Source organism: Copadichromis virginalis, linkage group LG7 (genome assembly GCF_057382275.1).
Source record: "Copadichromis virginalis isolate Kocher_CV1m ecotype Utaka linkage group LG7, C_Virginalis_male_GT1.1, whole genome shotgun sequence".
Taxonomy (NCBI): Eukaryota; Metazoa; Chordata; class Actinopteri; order Cichliformes; family Cichlidae; genus Copadichromis; species Copadichromis virginalis.
In genome coordinates, this window is record NC_140624.1 from 43582559 (window position 1) to 43603478 (window position 20920).

At 40.7% G+C, this 20920-nt stretch overlaps 2 protein-coding genes across 2 annotated transcripts; both read left to right on the forward strand.

Moving 5' to 3' along the window:
* Positions 1 to 1899: 1899 nt before the first annotated feature.
* Positions 1900 to 10783, forward strand: LOC146705730 (plasminogen receptor (KT)-like). Its single transcript, XM_085463522.1, has 4 exons — positions 1900 to 2861; positions 8668 to 8798; positions 8915 to 9024; positions 9918 to 10783. The coding sequence occupies exons 1-4, from the start codon at positions 2742 to 2744 to the stop codon at positions 10046 to 10048; spliced, it is 492 nt and encodes a 163-aa protein (XP_085319648.1). The 5' UTR covers positions 1900 to 2741; the 3' UTR covers positions 10049 to 10783.
* Positions 10784 to 13344: 2561 nt separating this feature from the next.
* LOC146705731 (plasminogen receptor (KT)-like) lies at positions 13345 to 17578 on the forward strand. The gene is made up of 3 exons (XM_085463523.1): positions 13345 to 16436; positions 17120 to 17250; positions 17367 to 17578. Exons 1-3 carry the CDS (start codon positions 16317 to 16319, stop codon positions 17509 to 17511), a joined length of 396 nt encoding a protein of 131 aa, XP_085319649.1. The 5' UTR covers positions 13345 to 16316; the 3' UTR covers positions 17512 to 17578.
* Positions 17579 to 20920: the final 3342 nt, after the last annotated feature.

Consider the following 20920-nt stretch of genomic DNA (forward strand, 5'->3'; position numbering starts at 1 on the left):
TTTAAAAGCTCTCCATCCATTTCTCCTTTTTTTTCAGGGTCGCGGGGGGCGCTGGAGCCTATCCCAGCTGTCATAGGGCGAGAGGTGGGGTACACCCTGGACAGGTCGCCAGTCTAACACACAGGGATGGACAACCATTCGCACCTACGGGCAATTTAGATTTTTCAATTAACCTATCCCTACAAACTGCATGTCTTTGGACAGTGGGAGGAAGCCGGAGTACCCGGAGATAACCCATGCAAACACGGTTGGAATTGAACTCAGGACCTTCTTGCTGTGAGGCAACAGTGCTAACCACCGTGCCACCATGCTGCCCTCAAAAGCTCTCCCTTAGCACCAAAATAATTTAGTACCTTGGTCACACCTGATTACATGTCCACAAATAGAAATAAAACAACATGATGCATTCATAAAATGATCAGTTGTAAGGTCATCCAACATTTCATTATGTATTGCTCTAGAACACATACATGTACAAAGAAGACCATACCTTTTAAGTTCTTTTCTACCCTCTTTTACATAAAAAGGTCCAAAACAGTCAATGCCACAGTAGGAGAATGGGGGTGTTGTTTCCATTCTATCCTCTGGTAAATCTGACCTCCCATGATCTTGACTATGTCTCCTGTACTTTGTGCAGGTTGTGCACTTGTAGATGTGAGAAGCAACTGAATCGCTGCATCCTGTAATGCATACTCTATTGGAGCGCAGCTCAGTGACAGTTATTCCTCTTCCTTGGTGCTGCACCTTTTCGTGGTACTGTTTAATAAGTAAACACAACATGACTTGATTTGGGGATAATGGCAGGATGTTTGATATATGGGTGTAGAGTTGCTCTTGTCCTCCCACCCTAAGTACTCCCTGCTCATCAACAAATGGACTTAGGCTGTAGAGCTTGTGTGTCTTATCCTTCAGTTGAATGTCCTTCCCTCGAGTCAAGTCCTTGATTTCTTTGTTCTGTTCTGTTCTTAAATAACTACATTTTCCGTAGCCTGTCACACCAGCGTCTGAAAAATGGTGTAGTTCACACTGCCTGTGTTTGCAGGTAAGACACGTCTTTGAACTTTCACCTTTGACAAGTTTTGAAGATCTAGGATTCCCACAGTGACAGTGTTGATCTGAGAGTGGCTCGTCCCATTCTACTTTCTCTTGGCATAACTGTTGCAGGATTTGTTTTCCTCTTAGGATGAAGGGTGCCACAAATCCCAGTGGGTCGTACACTGATGCTATTGTGCACAGAATTCCTCTTCTTGTCATTGAGCGCTCTTTTACAGTTACTCTGAACTAAAACTCATCAGAAGAAATGCACCACTGAACACCAAGTGGTCTTTCCATCAATAGATCTAAGTCCCTAATACTTTCAGCACTCTCTTCTCCCGACAGTGACTTTATCAGATTTTCACAGTTTGATATGAACTTTGTCTAATCTTAGTTTACCCTTGCTACACAATTCTCTTGCCTCTTTCACTAGTTTTATTGCTTCAGCTTCTGATATAACACGTACAAGTCCATCATCTACATAAAAGTTCCTTTGAATGAACCTCACTGTGTTTGGAGTGAACTTTTCCTCACATTGCGTGGCTAGATGATTTAAACCAAAGTTGAAAATCTTAGGCCTTAATGTAGAGTCCAGTAGGTGGCAGTGTTGACCAAAGAATGCTTAATTTCATTGTGGTCTCAGTTTTTAACCCTCCTGTTGTGTTGTTTCTGTGGTACAGCAAGGATATCCCTGAGTCAGTTTGTTTAGCCATCCAGAAGTGTCAGAACCCAAAAACTTCCAGTAAACTTTGCTGATATCTTATTATCAACTCCATTACTGCCCACAGGAACAGGACAGTTCACAACACCTGCGTTCTTGCACTTTACACGTCAGGTCAATAGAATACGGAGTGTGTGTGTGTGTGTGTGTGTGTGTGTTGGGGAAATATCTCTCACAGTTGCAAAGACAGATGTAGTTTTAGACCCTTTCAGCCTCCACTTTGGCTGCCAGGTCAAACCATTTTCATTTTATATGCTGGTTACACTTTTTAATCCAAGCAGAAATTTTGTATAAGAAAGGTCCTTTTAACAATTTTCTTTTTACATTTTAAAACTTGAAATCAGGTCAATTCATCACAATGGGAAGGTTAAAGCTTTTCACACATTAACATCTGTCACTTTCATTTAAAAAAAACTGGAGCTAGCAATGTTACTACTGTTGACCTTGTAACATTTATCATTTCAAACATAGCACAAGTCTAAAAGCATACCTGATAGGCAATCATAAGATAAAGCTCGTATTTATTGCATTTGGCAGTAACTGTGGTTCTAGCTGAAGCATTTACAGTATTTTTGAAGGAGGCGAATTCATCGTCTTATCTGACAAAAATCAACGCCTTTTCCTGTTATTTGTGACCATTTTGTAAACAAATATGCTTCTTAGAGTTGACATTATTAAAAATCCTGAATTGGTGTAAAAGTAAAAAAACAAAAAAACACTTTCCCCTCTTTTTCTCTGGTAAAACCTTTTTGGTGGGTTGCAAATACTTCCTCTGTGTAGACAGTAGTCGTGTTGTTATTCGCTAACTTAACGGGAAAGCTTAAAATGAGTTGAGGCTTAAAGCTAAAGCTGAAGTGAAGAGACACTGAAGGACTGAAGAGGTCACTACATGCTGAAACAAATCCAGTTTGAAGCAGGTGGCTTTTCTAAGCCCGACTCTGGAATTTTGTTTGCTGTTGTGATGAGAGCAGAGCAGCACGTTTGAATGACTGCGTGTTTAATTCACAGAAACGCCAACGCAGCCATGGGTGTCCTGCTGTCCAAATCCATGGATGACAATTTAAAAAAGCAACAAGAATTCATGCTAACGAATGCACGGCTGCAGGTGAGTGAAAGTGCACCCACTCGCACATCACCTCTGACCTCTGCTGTGACATCTTTCACCATCTAGTGAAAGATGGTGAAAGTGAAAAAGCAAAAAAAAAGAAGCAGATTTTAAATTATTTTTTAACACATAAAATTGCCCCAAACCTTCCCACCAAAAGGTTTTACCTTCATACTTTGAAATTGTACTAGTTGCAGATGCTGAAATGATGTCGGACTAAGTTTAAATTGTGCACTTGTTTATTTGCATTATTTTTGTATCAGCTCCATGAGTACAGGAGACATCCACAGCAACTGTAGGTCTGCAAACATTTTTAATCTCTATGACTACAACCAAATCCATTTGGACCCACTACTTAGTTACTCTCTGGAGGAGGTAATTAACTACACTGCTCATTGTCTGAGTAGTGGGATCACTGTGTGTTACTTCCTTTCATGTCCCACACACTGACACAAATCCCTATCCTAATGACGACACACATACCATCTTTCTTTTAGTGTTTAAGTATTACTACACACCAAAGTCAAAAACCAGCCCAAAGTGATTTCACAGCAGGTACCACTGTGATTCTACTTAAAGAGGAAACTTGCACAGGTAGAAGAAAAGTTTGTCACCCTGGTGAAGATCATGCTATGGCTTCTGGACTGGGGTGAGCATACACTCAGCTTTAACCTCACTCTTGTCACTTTTCTAGCTCTTATAGTGTGTTAGTAAGATGTGGATCCAAGTCTGTAAAGCAGTTCTGGAAGGCGGGGATACATATTCTAACATGTGGTCTAGTTCGGTGCCTGATACACAGTTTCAAAAATCTCCTGTGGCTGCTCATATGTACGGTACACATATTTTGAGAATGGACTTCCTAGGAATGAGGAATTGGTGCCATCAAAATGGATTTATAGTAGGGGGGTTTGTTTTCTTTCAAGGAAAAAAACTGATGCAAATATCTACTGACATCAGAGCATTATAGTGACTTCCATAAAAAAGAAAAGAAAGTAGATCTTATTTATGTGAAATTGAAAAACCCAAACACCGACAAATGGGGGGGGGGAAAAGGGGTGGGGGGGCATTTTTAGTCACAAAAGAAAGAAATTCTTCTGTGGAAATACACCACTGGGCTCAGATGTTCATATTGCTGTCTTAAGCAGGAGGAACTTTCTTTGGAAAGATGGAGTCAAAGAGGGTCAAAGCTTTCTGAAATCTTTCCAAATTCCTGTAACTGTACAATGCTTTTTTTAAATGCCTATTTTCAATCCCCTGGCAATATTTCAATAGAATTGAAATCTTAGCATTGGTTAGGCGCCTCAGGTCTTCTCCTTGAGTCCTTTCTTTGTGGATTTACTAGTGCATTCAGGAACATTACTCCATATCCAATTTTGGACAAATAATTTTTAAAAGCATGAGAGCATACAGAGTGCCCAAAAGTCAAAGTTTGCAAACATGTAAAAAAAAAAACCCTAACATGAAATATTTTGTATTCATCAGGAATACCTGCTGCACATATTTTCCGCATGTATTTGCTCTGCTTTTCTTTCTCACATGTTACATCTGTTTCTTTTCCTTCTTCCAATGTGTAGATCATGATGATTTGTGTGCATCTGTTTTCAAGTTAGTGTCCTGCTTTGTGTTCATACTTGCACCCTTCACAAATGTCACCCTCAGAGTGGATCGGTTCATTTCTGCTTTTTCCAGTCCTGTCCCAGAGTCACAGTCTGCTGCTTGTCTGAGCTTGCCAAAACCAAATCTTTTCCTTTTGATATTCCCACCAGCAGATATGTTTGTCTAGTTTTGAATTGCACATCTACACTAATAGGGCTAATTTATCACTTATGGGTTCGTAGCTATCCCATACAAACAGAAAATGGTAAAGAATGTTATACAAAGACCCTGAAGTCTTTAATGTAGATGACACATTATCATTATTATTGTTGTTATAAGTGTTCATTAGGCAAGGCAAGGCAAGGCAAATTTATTTGTATAGCACAATTCAACAACAAGGTGATTCAAAGTGCTTTACAGAGACATTAGAAACAAAAACAAATAAAAAGCATGATTTAAAATTGATTAAAACAAGCAAACAAACAAACTAACTAATTAACAAACAAACAAACAAAACAGTATATAAACACACACATTCACATTCACACCTGTTCGCGCGATCTGAACCCTTATCGTAAGGGGAGCTACCAGTCCCTCTGCGAACGAGCTACTTTCTATATTAAATTCCCTGAATTTAAAATACTCTCTAGACCCAGTCTAGACCCAGCTGGGGAGCTACCCAGAGCTCTACTTCCAAAAGCGGTGTGAACTTTACGAGACGGAACTCGACCATTCTCTCACACATTCACATTCATACCTGTTCGCGCGTTCTGAACCCTTATCGTAAGGGGAGCTACCAGTCCCTCTGCGGACGAGCTACTTTCTATTTTAAATTCCCTGAATTTAAAATACTCTCTATTTAAAGTGCTTTACAGAGACATTAGAAACAAAAACAAATAAAAAGCATGATTTAAAATTGATTAAAACAAGCAAACAAACAAACTAACTAATTAACAAACAAACAAAACAGTATATAAAATCAAAACACATAAAATCAGAACAGTAGATAAAATCAGTAGTTAATGTAAGTTTTGAAATTTAAGCTTAAAGTGTGGATTTGGTGCTTTATTCAAATGCAGCTGAGAATAGGTGAGTCTTCAACCTGGATTTAAATAAACTGAGTGTTTCAGCTGATCTGAGGCTTTCTGGGAGTTTGTTCCAGATATAAGGAGCATAAAAGCTGAATGCAGCTTCTCCGTGTCTGGTTCTGACTCTGGGAACTGATAAAAGACCGGATCCAGATGATACTGGGTCAGGAGGTCACTGATGTATTTTGGTCCTAAACCATTCAGAGCTTTATAGGCCAGCATCAGAACTTTAAAGTCTATCCTCTGACGGACAGGCAGCCAGTGTAAAGACCTCAGAGCTGGACTGATGTGGTCCACTTTTTTGGTCTTAGTGAGGACTCGAGCAGCAGAGTTCTGAATGAGCTGTAGTTGTCTGACTGATTTTTTTTAGGTAGACCTGTAAAGATGCTGTTACAGTAATCAAGCCTACTAAAGATGAATGCATGGACTAGTTTTTCCAGGTCCTGTTGAGACATCAGATCTTTTATCCTTTAAATATTCTTGAGGTGATAGTAAGCTGACTTTGTTATTGTCTTAATGTGTTTTTCTAAGTTTAGGTCTGCATCCATCACTACACCCAAATTTCTCGCCTGGTTTGTGGTTTTTAGATGTATAGATTGAAGTTCTCTGGTGACCTGTAATCGTTTTTCTTTGGCGCCAAAGACTATTACCTCAGTTTTGCTTTTGTTTAGCTGGAGAAAATTGTGGCACAACCAGTCATTAATTTCCTCAATGCATTTACCAAGAGCCTGTACAGGGCCTTGGTCTCCTGGTGACATTGTGATATATATTTGTGTGTCATCTGCATAGCTATGATAGTTTATTTTGTTGTTGTTTATAATCTGTGCCAGTGGGAGCATGTAGATGTTAAACAGAAGGGGTCCCAAGATGGAACCTTGGGGAACTCCACATGTGATACTTGTCTGCTCAGATGTGAAGTTACCTATTGATACAAAGTATTTCCTGTTTTCTAAGTATGTCTTGAACCAGTTTAATACAGTTCCTGAAAGACCTGTCCAGTTCTCCAGTCGTTTGAGTAATATGTTGTGGTCAACTGTATCAAATGCTGCACTGAGATCCAGTAAAACTAAGACTGACATTTTTCCACTGTCTGTATTCAGACATATGTCATTAAACACTTTGGTCAGAGCGGTTTCAGTGCTGTGGTTCTGTCTAAAACCTGACTGGAAGGCATCGTAGCAGTTATTCTGTTTTAAGAAGTAATTGAGCTGTTGAGAAACTGCTTTTTCAATGATCTTACTTAAAAATGGGAGATTTGAGATCGGCCTGTAGTTGTTCATTTGTGTCTTGTCAAGATTGTCCTTTTTCAGTATAGGTTTAATTACAGCAGTTTTTAGTGGTTCTGGAAACACACCTGATAATAAAGAAAAGTTGACGATCTGTAACAGGTCTGACTCTAAAGTCTTTGAGACTTTTTTGAAAAAACTTGTTGGCAGGACATCTAAACAGCAGGAGGAGGAGTTCAGTTTACCTAAGATGTCCTCCAGGTCTTTGCTGTTAATCGGGTGAAACTGTTTCATGGTGTTTAAACAGTTTTTTGGTGGACACAGTACATATCCTGGATCTGCTGTTGATGTACCAATTGCTTTTCTAATTTTTTGGATTTTTTCTGTGAAGAATTTGGCAAAGTCATTGCAGGCCATGGTCGAATGAAGTTCAGCTGCCACTGACACAGGAGGGTTCGTTAGCCTGTCAACTGTAGAAAATAAGACTCGAGCATTATGGCTGTTTTTAGTGATGATGTCAGAGAAGTAGGACCTCCTTGCACTCCTCAGTTGTAAATTATAAATGTGAAGTTTCTCTTTATAGATGTCATAGTGAACAAACACTCACGAGTCATTTGGCATCAGCACAAAAATGAGAGGGAGATGGGCAGAATATTGAAGGAGCAGAGGCAGTGAAAGTGGATGAGTTTAAATAGCATCCAACCATCCAAAGTAACAGTGGGTGGAGACGAGTGTCAGCGGTAATTTGTGATGGATAGTTACAGACTGAAAGGAAAGGTTTTCAAGATGCTATGATGTGTGGTTTGGAAAACTGGAGGTGACAGAGTTGAAGATGTTAAGATTTTTTTGTTTGGAGTGACCATGAAGGACATGATTAGGAATGAGTACATCAGAGGGCCATTTCAGGTTGAGTGCTTTGGAGACAAACTAACTAATAATGTGAAACTGGTGGCTGAGCAAAGATGTGCAGTGATCTTTACTTATGTTACGTATTTGTGTATATGGGCATATTGAACTGCTTCATTTTTATAAGATGGAGACCCTGCAGCATCTATGTACTTAGATGCTGGAGTGAGTTTCAGGATAGTTTATTCAAATTTAACATCCTCTATCTTCCATTTACTTCCTTTTTTGTGACCCAGATGAAGCCGTCATGAAAGCTGACCTTTCAGCGAACGTGTCACCCCATTTCCCGTTCCTGCAGCTCATACACATGGTGTGGAGGAGCGGGAAATGCTTTCTTTTCATAAATGCATTCTTCACTCATTCACAACATGGGCCGTTAAAGGGGGACACCCTTAAGTGTGCTCAGACTACTCACTAGTTTGTTTCAGCGGATGCTGGCTTTAAAAGAACAAACACTGTCAATTACAGAAGTCATTCCTGTAATTTCCATTGAACCTAAAGAGTGTACAGCCAAGAGTCGATGTCAGGAGTACGAAACACCCAGATTGTGGAGATGAAAAGTTTGTCACTTCCTCCTTCCCTAGAGCGTAGTGTTTGTAGTTGGCATGTTTACAGCAGTGGATTCCAGGGTTTAGTTTCATGACTTAAAAAAAATTCCAAAGAAACTTCTCAAGCATACATAGAAGTTCAGTCTGTGCTCCCAACTAATCACATCTCTGTTCACGTAATGTACACTTCCTACAAGTTTTTAGGGGCTTTTTTTTAAAAAGTACTAAGCCTTTGGTGCTTATGGAGATCTCTTTAAACTGTCTGTACTCTCATAAAACAATTAACTGATGAATCAGATGATTATTACAGCTCTGATCAACAGTAATTGACTGAAATTGATTATAACTGAAAATGAAATCTTACCAAGCAGGGAAAATTTTATTTCATCATTTCTTCTTAATTTATTTTTGTGTGTCTGTGTGCGCGCGTGCATGTGCCCAGATGGAGCGCCAGATTCTGATGCAGAACCAGATGAGAGAGCGGCAGATGGCGATGCAGATCGCCTGGTCCAGAGAGTTTCTGAAATACTTTGGCAGTTTCTTTGCGGTGGCCACAGTGGGACTAACTGCAGGGTGAGATTCTAACACCTCACAAAGATCTGACACAAACACACACAGACTCATCTCTGTGTTGTGCTTTTATCTTTGCAGTTAAATATTGTCTTCTGTTTATCATCATTTTTCTTTAGAGCTATTAAAAGAAAGAACCCAGGCATGCTGGCTCCCATCATACCTCTCAGTTTCATATTTGCCTACCAGATGGACAGCGCCTATGGAACGCTTATTAATCGTATGAGAGGTAAAGCTACACACTTACAGGCATCATCATCTTAAGGAAACCTGTTTAACATTTAAAAAGAGGGTGCACAGACGGGTAAATAAATCCTTATCAAGCATTATATAGTGATTCTTTGCTTTGGTTTTAGAGGATTATTTTACTTTGAACAGCAGAACACAGACTCACTATATCCAGAAAACACAGGCTCTAATATACAGTTAGGTCCATATATATATTTGAATACATGAATAGTGTCTGTTTACCAAAACAATTTCCACTTTCCGCTATGATGGGCATCTATATAATGTGTAGACGCCCAGCTTTCATATGAGAAAATCCACATTCAAATCGGATGAAGGTTTTGGAGTTCCGGCCCCTTAACGTGTGCCCCCCGCTTTTTAAAGGGACAAAAAGTAATTGGACATTTGACTGAAAGGCTATTTCATGGGCAGGTGTGGGCACTTCCTTTGTTATGTCATTATCAATTAAGCAGATAGAAGCCCTGGAGTTGATTTGAGGTGTGGCGCTTGCATTAGCACGATTCAAATGAATACATTTTATTTTATTTGTCCAGTTACTTTTGATGTCCTGAAATGATGGGATTGCATTTTAGTTCTCACATTTTTGTGCAATCTTTTTGTTCAACCCACTGAATTAAGGCTGACAGTCGGCAGTTCAACTGGATCTGAGTTAATTATATTTAAAGTTGTTATATTTAAAATTAATTGTGGTAATGAACAGAACCAAAATGCTAAAAAAGAAAAAGTCTCTGTCCAAATGGACCTTACTGTTTACCAAATAATGCATCTAAATGTTTAACAAATATTGTGTTTAGTTATTCATTAATGACATTTTTAAAAAAGATTGCAGTCACTAATTATACCCATTAAATGTGTTTTTCATGATGTCTTTAGGGGAAGCTGAGAATATCATGGAGACTGAAAATGACCGTCTACAGTTACCTCAAGGGACTCCAACCTTTGAGAGGATAGAGAAGGCCCGCCGTGCTAAAAGCGTCGCCTTTAAAAAGCTCCTGAAACACTGATGACTGTTGCAGGTCACTTGCCTCTCTGTTTAGATGATCGACTGTATGCAAAAGATGGACGTAGCATCCAAACCCTCCACTTTTTCTCCTTTACATTCAGCTCCTGCTGTCCTGGAACAGCAAAGGCTTGCCCTTTCTTTCTCATTTCAGTGGCTACAATCCATCCTTTGTATTCAGTCTGTGGTTCTTTTCTATCCAGGTCATAGACGTGTTACTTTCTAAGAAGCTTTGTTTTGATGAAATGCCCTCTGCCAGGCTGGTAACTTTTGCAGTTGCCGATAACCAACAGCTGAAGTGATCAAAATGTAATGGTGCATTATTGGTAAAGATTCTCAGACATTTGTATTGACAGATAAAATGTATTATTTTCAACACTAAAATTTTAATTGTAGGTGTGAGGGAGCTTCAATACAAAGCTGTTGGACCTCCAACTTTTTTAAGCCATCACAGTAGATTCCAAGGTGCTGATATCTATACTTTGTGTTTGACATCTGGAAAAAATTTTAAATTAATAAAAAAAAGAAAATTGAAAAGATTTCAGTGTCTGAATTGATCTTTGTGACAAGGACACCCCCTGAATGCAAAGCTGTAGAGCAGGGATGTCAGTGTTTCTGTTAATGTAATGAGATCTTTTAATCTCAAAGAGCAGCAACTTAAGCAGTATGTGGGGTTTGTTTGTTTTTTAACGTGATAATGAAATGCTGCATATTAAATGACATTTCTCAGGATGACTCTTTGGGCTTAAATTGTTGGAAGTTAATGTGTAAAGTTATGTCCTCTTTCATATTTTCCACAGCCATTCAGTGGACTGGAGTGGAGCATATTTCACAGTTTGAGTGTGAGAGGATTCCCCAACAGAGAAACAGTGAAACTAGCAGAGCCAGAGCTCAGCAAAGGCCAGAAATATTAAAGATCCTACTTTGTGCATCCTCAAAACACGCTGGCACTCCATCTTCTTGTGAGCCCTTGAGGCTCGGCCTCTGTTTCCTCCCAAAGTTGTGGGGGCCTGCTGCATCCTCCACATAATATCTGTGTGGCAACACTTGATGTCTACCAAGAAGAAGGAGAGGAGGCGGCACAAGCAGTACAAGCCGAAACAGTTGAAGGCACAGGTGCAGACGGGGAGCTTTCAGGAACCTGTGTCTGAGCCAGGCTTGCTGCACAAGTGTCTCCTGAACAGCTACCTGCACGATGTAGTGCTGCAACTGAGACCCGCCGTTTGTCTTTTCTGGTCGGCGAGTGGAGAATCACACAGGCTGGTCTGCAAAGAGAGCTTTAGGATGCTTCCTCCCACTGTCCACTGCATCGTCCATCCACAGGGTTTGCAGGGCTGGCTCAACCCATGGCTGCCACACCACTAAGATGTTTTCAGAAATATGCAAGCATGCAACAATCATGTTTTACAGTCCTGTGGTCTCAGCCTCAGATACTTATTAAATTACACAAAGCTCATGTAGAAACAAACAAACGAACAAAATATGTTCTCCTTAATTTCTGTCAACCACACGTTTCCAGCTATCATGGTTGCTAGGCAACCTGGGCAGCGCGACGGAGGCTAGACCGTCCCATTTCACAAGCCTCGCACTTCCGGCCTTAGCGGTCTTTGAGTACACGGCCCTTGAGGACCATTGAGGCTGCGTACTTTAAGGCTGCAGACCCTGAATTGGGATACAGCCATAAAACCATGAAAAAATATTGCCGTAATATGAAGCGATAGACTTTTTCATATCGTCATCCATATGTGTCGTTATATCGAACAGCCCTATTTTGAACTCTCCTCGTCCTTTGAGTGCGCAGTCGCCTTTGTTATATAGCAAGGTATTTAAAATGAATAAATAAATATCCCGTTCATTTCAATGCGCATGATCTGAGCATGCGCAGAATGACACGGAGCTATTCTTTGATCTTCTCAAAGGGGAGACTGTGACGTGACGGTCGACCGCACGTCACAGTCTCCCGTGACGGTTGACGTCACCATCTCTGCCACATGAGTCTATAAATAGAGGTGCTTCAACACAGTTTACATTTAGGACGGTCGCACGTAGAAAACAGTTTTCATTAATCTTGCGCGTGTAGTTAGCAAATATATCTGTAAACATGTCAAACTCCGTTTGGGGCGCGATTTGCACTGTGGGCACTTATGCTCACAAAATTATGAGAAAAACGTTGGGATTTGATGACCAACGTTCACCCACTGCTGACCAAACTGTATGCGAGGCACCTGAAGTTCGCTGTGGTAACCAAATTTTACACGCCGAACATGAGGTACCATTGCCAGATCATCATATACCTGAACCCCGCTTCAGCAGCTCCAGAGGACAGCATAATCAGAATAGCGGTTTAAACCAAGTGTGTGAAATTCTTCACCCTGAACATATACAGCAGCAGCCCTCTGTGATTCAAAGACATCAGCTATGGGAAAATTCAAATCGAGATGCATCAGACCCTGCTGAATCCACGATCCCAGACCTAAGACGTAGTCCCTTGGAAGGGAGAGAAGAACACAATGGGATTCTTCATAGAGGGGTTTCCATCATCAGGAGAGGAACTGGATTTTTAGGACAATCCATTACCACAGTGTCTAACATGTGCAAGTTAGCAATTGTGGCTATTCATCACATGTTCTGGAAAATGGTCGAAGAGGTCAGACATTATGTGGCACACCTGATGTCACATGCTGTAGGATGTACTTGCGTTTGCCTTTGCATTTTATTGTTCTTGGTCAACAAAATTCGAGCTATATTAATTTATTTACTTTCATTTTTAGCACAATACCTTTAATTTTCCTCTATGGAAATGGAAAAGGTGAAGACAAACCTAATGTCAGTGCCAACTTTATTTGGCTCTAACTGGACTATGACGATTTTAATAGGGAAATAACTAATAATTGGGGTATAATGGGGTTAATTAGGCTCTTACCATCTCAGTCATGCAAACAACAGTTGAGAACCCAACAGTTGAGTCACGGCAGAAGGCTGCTCCTTCCTGAGCCTGGTTCTGCTGGAGGTTTCTTCCCAACGGGGAGTTTTTCCTCCCCACAGTTGCCAAGTGCTTGCTCATAGGGGATCATCAGATTGCTGGCCTTGTCTCTAATACTGTAGCGACCACCCTACAGTTGTCTCTAATACTGTAGGGACCACCCTACAGTTGTCTCCAATACTGTAGGGACCACCCTACAGTTGTCTCTAATACTGTAGGGACCACCCTACAGCATTAGGACAGGCCAGCAATCTGATGATCCCCCATGAGCAAGCACTTGGCAACTGTGGGGAGGAAAAACTCCCCGTTGGGAAGAAACCTCCAGCAGAACCAGGCTCAGGAAGGAGCAGCCTTCTGCCGTGACTGGCTGGGTTTTCAACTGTTGTTTGCATGACTGTATTTGCGTTTGCCTTTGCATTTTATTGTTCTTGGTCAACAAAATTCAAGCTATATTAATTTATTTACTTTCATTTTTAGCACAATACCTTTAATTTTCCTCTATGGAAATGGAAAAGGTGAAGACAACCTAATGTCAGTGCCAACTTTATTTGGCTCTAACTGGACTATGACGATTTTAATAGGGAAATAACTAATAATTGGGGTATAATGGGGTTAATTAGGCTCTTACCATCTCAGTCATGCAAACAACAGTTGAGAACCCAGCCAGTCATGGCAGAAGGCTGCTCCTTCCTGAGCCTGGTTCTGCTGGAGGTTTCTTCCCAACGGGGAGTTTTTCCTCCCCACAGTTGCCAAGTGCTTGCTCATAGGGGATCATCAGATTGCTGGCCTGTCTCTAATACTGTAGGGACTACCTTACAGTATTAGAGACAGGCAGCTGTTGTTTGCATTCAAAGCCACATAAATAAATTTGAATTCTCAATGAAATGAATGGATTTGATTTGATTCCTTTACCTTCACAGAATCCTTTTACTTCAGTTTTGTCTTCTGCTTCTTGGTAGCAATAATTAAGCTTCTTGCCCCATTCATCCCTATGCTCTCCTGTTTTCTCCTAACTGGCATGTCTGACCCGTGGGAGTGCAGACACCACACAGAGAAAGCCTCAGACTTTAAAGCCGGAAACATTTTCAGTGACGTCACAGAACAACGCACCTGCAGTCCACACAGTAGGTGACGTATCATTTAGTTAATCTTATGATTGCCGATCAGGTATGCTTTTAGACTTGTGCTATGTTTGAAATGATAAATGTTACAAGGTCAACAGTAGTAACATTGCTAGCTCCAGTTTTTTTTTAAATGAAAGTGACAGATGTTAATGTGTGAAAAGCTTTAACCTTCCCATTGTGATGAATTGACCTGATTTCAAGTTTTAAAATGTAAAAAGAAAATTGTTAAAAGGACCTTTCTTATACAAAATTTCTGCTTGGATTAAAAAGTGTAACCAGCATATAAAATGAAAATGGTTTGACCTGGCAGCCAAAGTGGAGGCTGAAAGGGTCTAAAACTACATCTGTCTTTGCAACTGTGAGAGATATTTCCCCAACACACACACACACACACACACACACACACACACACACACACACACACACACACACCGTATTCTATTGACCTGACGTGTAAAGTGCAAGAACGCAGGTGTTGTGAACTGTCCTGTTCCTGTGGGCAGTAATGGAGTTGATAATAAGATATCAGCAAAGTTTACTGGAAGTTTTTGGGTTCTGACACTTCTGGATGGCTAAACAAACTGACTCAGGGATATCCTTGCTGTACCACAGAAACAACACAACAGGAGGGTTAAAAACTGAGACCACAGTGAAATTAAGCATTCTTTGGTCAACACTGCCACCTACTGGACTCTACATTAAGGCCTAAGATTTTCAACTTTGGTTTAAATCATCTAGCCACGCAATGTGAGGAAAAGTTCACTCCAAACACAGTGAGGTTCATTCAAAGGAACTTTTATGTAGATGATGGACTTGTACGTGTTATATCAGAAGCTGAAGCAATAAAACTAGTGAAAGAGGCAAGAGAATTGTGTAGCAAGGGTAAACTAAGATTAGACAAAGTTCATATCAAACTGTGAAAATCTGATAAAGTCACTGTCGGGAGAAGAGAGTGCTGAAAGTATTAAGGACTTAGATCTATTGATGGAAAGACCACTTGGTGTTCAGTGGTGCATTTCTTCTGATGAGTTTTAGTTCAGAGTAACTGTAAAAGAGCGCCCAATGACAAGAAGAGGAATTCTGTGCACAATAGCATCAGTGTACGACCCACTGGGATTTGTGGCACCCTTCATCCTAAGAGGAAAACAAATCCTGCAACAGTTATGCCAAGAGAAAGTAGAATGGAACGAGCCACTCTCAGATCAACACTGTCACTGTGGGAATCCTAGATCTTCAAAACTTGTCAAAGGTGAAAGTTCAAAGACGTGTCTTACCTGCAAACACAGGCAGTGTGAACTACACCATTTTTCAGACGCTGGTGTGACAGGCTACGGAAAATGTAGTTATTTAAGAACAGAACAGAACAAAGAAATCAAGGACTTGACTCGAGGGAAGGACATTCAACTGAAGGATAAGACACACAAGCTCTACAGCCTAAGTCCATTTGTTGATGAGCAGGGAGTACTTAGGGTGGGAGGACAAGAGCAACTCTACACCCATATATCAAACATCCTGCCATTATCCCCAAATCAAGTCATGTTGTGTTTACTTATTAAACAGTACCACGAAAAGGTGCAGCATCAAGGAAGAGGAATAACTGTCACTGAGCTGCGCTCCAATAGAGTATGCATTACAGGATGCAGCGATTCAGTTGCTTCTCACATCTACAATTGATATAGACATAGATATGATTGTTTATATAATGGTAATTATATTTTATGTAAAAAAGGATGGGGAGAGGAAGGAAGGGAAGGGGAAAAAGAGGGGAGGGAAAGGGAAAAGGGGAAAAAAGGAAAAAAAACTGTCAATGTAAATGAGATATATACTTTGTTGCTTGATTTGAATAAAGAAAAGAAAAGAAAAATCCTGAATTGGTGTAAAAGTAAAAAAACAACAACACTTTCCCCTCTTTTTCTCTGGTAAAACCTTTTGGTGGGCTGCAAATACTTCCTCTGTGTAGACAGTAGTCGTGTTGTTATTCGCTAACTTAACGGGAAAGCTTAAAATGAGTTGAGGCTTAAAGCTAAAGCTGAAGTGAAGAGACACTGAAGGACTGAAGAGGTCACTACATGCTGAAACAAATCCAGTTTGAAGCAGGTGGCTTTTCTAAGCCCGACTCTGGAATTTTGTTTGCTGTTGTGATGAGAGCAGAGCAGCATGTTTGAATGACTGCGTGTTTAATTCACAGAAACGCCAACGCAGCCATGGGTGTCCTGCTGTCCAAATCCATGGATGACAATTTAAAAAAGCAACAAGAATTCATGCTAACGAATGCACGGCTGCAGGTGAGTGAAAGTGCACCCACTCGCACATCACCTCTGACCTCTGCTGTGACATCTTTCACCATCTAGTGAAAGATGGGGAACACTCATGATTCATTTGGCATCAGCACAAAAATGAGAGGGAGATGGGCAGAATATTGAAGGAGCAGAACACTGTCAATTACAGAAGTCATTCCTGTAATTTCCATTGAACCTAAAGAGTGTACAGCCAAGAGTCGATGTCAGGAGTACGAAACACCCAGATTGTGGAGATGAAAAGTTTGTCACTTCCTCCTTCCCTAGAGCGTAGTGTTTGTAGTTGGCATGTTTACAGCAGTGGATTCCAGGGTTTAGTTTCATGACTTAAAAAAAATTCCAAAGAAACTTCTCAAGCATACATAGAAGTTCAGTCTGTGCTCCCAACTAATCACATCTCTGTTCACGTAATGTACACTTCCTACAAGTTTTTAGGGGCTTTTTTAAAAAGTACTAAGCCTTTGGTGCTTATGGAGATCTCTTTAAACTGTCTGTACTCTCATAAAACAATTAACTGATGAATCAGATGATTATTACAGCTCTGATCAACAGTAATTGACTGAAATTGATTATAACTGAAAATGAAATCTTACCAAGCAGGGAAAATTTTATTTCATCATTTCTTCTTAATTTATTTTTGTGTGTCTGTGTGCGCGCGTGCATGTGCCCAGATGGAGCGCCAGATTCTGATGCAGAACCAGATGAGAGAGCGGCAGATGGCGATGCAGATCGCCTGGTCCAGAGAGTTTCTGAAATACTTTGGCAGTTTCTTTGCGGTGGCCACAGTGGGACTAACTGCAGGGTGAGATTCTAACACCTCACAAAGATCTGACACAAACACACACAGACTCATCTCTGTGTTGTGCTTTTATCTTTGCAGTTAAATATTGTCTTCTGTTTATCATCATTTTTCTTTAGAGCTATTAAAAGAAAGAACCCAGGCATGCTGGCTCCCATCATACCTCTCAGTTTCATATTTGCCTACCAGATGGACAGCGCCTATGGAACGCTTATTAATCATATGAGAGGTAAAGCTACACACTTACAGGCATCATCATCTTAAGGAAACCTGTTTAACATTTAAAAAGAGGGTGCACAGACGGGTAAATAAATCCTTATCAAGCATTATATAGTGATTCTTTGCTTTGGGTTTAGAGGATTATTTTACTTTGAACAGCAGAACACAGACTCACTATATCCAGAAAACACAGGCTCTAATATACAGTTAGGTCCATATATATATTTAAATACGTGAATAGTGTCTGTTTACCAAAACAATTTCCACTTTCCGCTATGATGGGCATCTATATAATGTGTAGACGCCCAGCTTTCATATGAGAAAATCCACATTCAAATCGGATGAAGGTTTTGGAGTTCCGGCCCCTTAACGTGTGCCCCCCGCCTTTTAAAGGGACAAAAAGTAATTGGACATTTGACTGAAAGGCTATTTCATGGGCAGGTGTGGGCACTTCCTTTGTTATGTCATTATCAATTAAGCAGATAGAAGCCCTGGAGTTGATTTGAGGTGTGGCGCTTGCATTAGCACGATTCAAATGAATACATTTTATTTTATTTGTCCAGTTACTTTTGATGTCCTGAAATGATGGGATTGCATTTTAGTTCTCACATTTTTGTGCAATCTTTTTGTTCAACCCACTGAATTAAGGCTGACAGTCGGCAGTTCAACTGGATCTGAGTTAATTATATTTAAAGTTGTTATATTTAAAATTAATTGTGGTAATGAACAGAACCAAAATGCTAAAAAAGAAAAAGTCTCTGTCCAAATGGACCTTACTGTTTACCAAATAATGCATCTAAATGTTTAACAAATATTGTGTTTAGTTATTCATTAATGACATTTTTAAAAAAGATTGCAGTCACTAATTATACCCATTAAATGTGTTTTTCATGATGTCTTTAGGGGAAGCTGAGAATATCATGGAGACTGAAAATGACCGTCTACAGTTACCTCAAGGGACTCCAACCTTTGAGAGGATAGAGAAGGCCCGCCGTGCTAAAAGCGTCGCCTTTAAAAAGCTCCTGAAACACTGATGACTGTTGCAGGTCACTTGCCTCTCTGTTTAGATGATCGACTGTATGCAAAAGATGGACGTAGCATCCAAACCCTCCACTTTTTCTCCTTTACATTCAGCTCCTGCTGTCCTGGAACAGCAAAGGCTTGCCCTTTCTTTCTCATTTCAGTGGCTACAATCCATCCTTTGTATTCAGTCTGTGGTTCTTTTCTATCCAGGTCATAGACGTGTTACTTTCTAAGAAGCTTTGTTTTGATGAAATGCCCTCTGCCAGGCTGGTAACTTTTGCAGTTGCCGATAACCAACAGCTGAAGTGATCAAAATGTAATGGTGCATTATTGGTAAAGATTCTCAGACATTTGTATTGACAGATAAAATGTATTATTTTCAACACTAAAATTTTAATTGTAGGTGTGAGGGAGCTTCAATACAAAGCTGTTGGACCTCCAACTTTTTTAAGCCATCACAGTAGATTCCAAGGTGCTGATATCTATACTTTGTGTTTGACATCTGGAAAAAATTTTAAATTAATAAAAAAAAGAAAATTGAAAAGATTTCAGTGTCTGAATTGATCTTTGTGACAAGGACACCCCCTGAATGCAAAGCTGTAGAGCAGGGATGTCAGTGTTTCTGTTAATGTAATGAGATCTTTTAATCTCAAAGAGCAGCAACTTAAGCAGTATGTGGGGTTTGTTTGTTTTTTAACGTGATAATGAAATGCTGCATATTAAATGACATTTCTCAGGATGACTCTTTGGGCTTAAATTGTTGGAAGTTAATGTGTAAAGTTATGTCCTCTTTCATATTTTCCACAGCCATTCAGTGGACTGGAGTGGAGCATATTTCACAGTTTGAGTGTGAGAGGATTCCCCAACAGAGAAACAGTGAAACTAGCAGAGCCAGAGCTCAGCAAAGGCCAGAAATATTAAAGATCCTACTTTGTGCATCCTCAAAACACGCTGGCACTCCATCTTCTTGTGAGCCCTTGAGGCTCGGCCTCTGTTTCCTCCCAAAGTTGTGGGGGCCTGCTGCATCCTCCACATAATATCTGTGTGGCAACACTTGATGTCTACCAAGAAGAAGGAGAGGAGGCGGCACAAGCAGTACAAGCCGAAACAGTTGAAGGCACAGGTGCAGACGGGGAGCTTTCAGGAACCTGTGTCTGAGCCAGGCTTGCTGCACAAGTGTCTCCTGAACAGCTACCTGCACGATGTAGTGCTGCAACTGAGACCCGCCGTTTGTCTTTTCTGGTCGGCGAGTGGAGAATCACACAGGCTGGTCTGCAAAGAGAGCTTTAGGATGCTTCCTCCCACTGTCCACTGCATCGTCCATCCACAGGGTTTGCAGGGCTGGCTCAACCCATGGCTGCCACACCACTAAGATGTTTTCAGAAATATGCAAGCATGCAACAATCATGTTTTACAGTCCTGTGGTCTCAGCCTCAGATACTTATTAAATTACACAAAGCTCATGTAGAAACAAACAAACGAACAAAATATGTTCTCCTTAATTTCTGTCAACCACACGTTTCCAGCTATCATGGTTGCTAGGCAACCTGGGCAGCGCGACGGAGGCTAGACCGTCCCATTTCACAAGCCTCGCACTTCCGGCCTTAGCGGTCTTTGAGTACACGGCCCTTGAGGACCATTGAGGCTGCGTACTTTAAGGCTGCAGACCCTGAATTGGGATACAGCCATAAAACCATGAAAAAATATTGCCGTAATATGAAGCGATAGACTTTTTCATATCGTCATCCATATGTGTCGTTATATCGAACAGCCCTATTTTGAACTCTCCTCGTCCTTTGAGTGCGCAGTCGCCTTTGTTATATAGCAAGGTATTTAAAATGAATAAATAAATATCCCGTTCATTTCAATGCGCATGATCTGAGCATGCGCAGAATGACACGGAGCTATTCTTTGATCTTCTCAAAGGGGAGACTGTGACGTGACGGTCGACCGCACGTCACAGTCTCCCGTGACGGTTGACGTCACCATCTCTGCCACATGAGTCTATAAATAGAGGTGCTTCAACACAGTTTACATTTAGGACGGTCGCACGTAGAAAACAGTTTTCATTAATCTTGCGCGTGTAGTTAGCAAATATATCTGTAAACATGTCAAACTCCGTTTGGGGCGCGATTTGCACTGTGGGCACTTATGCTCACAAAATTATGAGAAAAACGTTGGGATTTGATGACCAACGTTCACCCACTGCTGACCAAACTGTATGCGAGGCACCTGAAGTTCGCTGTGGTAACCAAATTTTACACGCCGAACATGAGGTACCATTGCCAGATCATCATATACCTGAACCCCGCTTCAGCAGCTCCAGAGGACAGCATAATCAGAATAGCGGTTTAAACCAAGTGTGTGAAATTCTTCACCCTGAACATATACAGCAGCAGCCCTCTGTGATTCAAAGACATCAGCTATGGGA

Bases quoted from the DNA above. Each gene is read 5' to 3' on its own strand.
- LOC146705730 (XM_085463522.1), top strand. From the start codon at position 2,742: ATGACTGCGTGTTTAATTCACAGAAACGCCAACGCAGCCATGGGTGTC. The intron at 2,862-8,667 runs GTGAGTGAAAGT...GCATGTGCCCAG, and splicing joins TAACGAATGCACGGCTGCAG to ATGGAGCGCCAGATTCTGAT. The intron at 8,799-8,914 runs GTGAGATTCTAA...ATTTTTCTTTAG, and splicing joins ACAGTGGGACTAACTGCAGG to AGCTATTAAAAGAAAGAACC.
- LOC146705731 (XM_085463523.1), top strand. From the start codon at position 16,317: ATGACTGCGTGTTTAATTCACAGAAACGCCAACGCAGCCATGGGTGTC. The intron at 16,437-17,119 runs GTGAGTGAAAGT...GCATGTGCCCAG, and splicing joins TAACGAATGCACGGCTGCAG to ATGGAGCGCCAGATTCTGAT. The intron at 17,251-17,366 runs GTGAGATTCTAA...ATTTTTCTTTAG, and splicing joins ACAGTGGGACTAACTGCAGG to AGCTATTAAAAGAAAGAACC.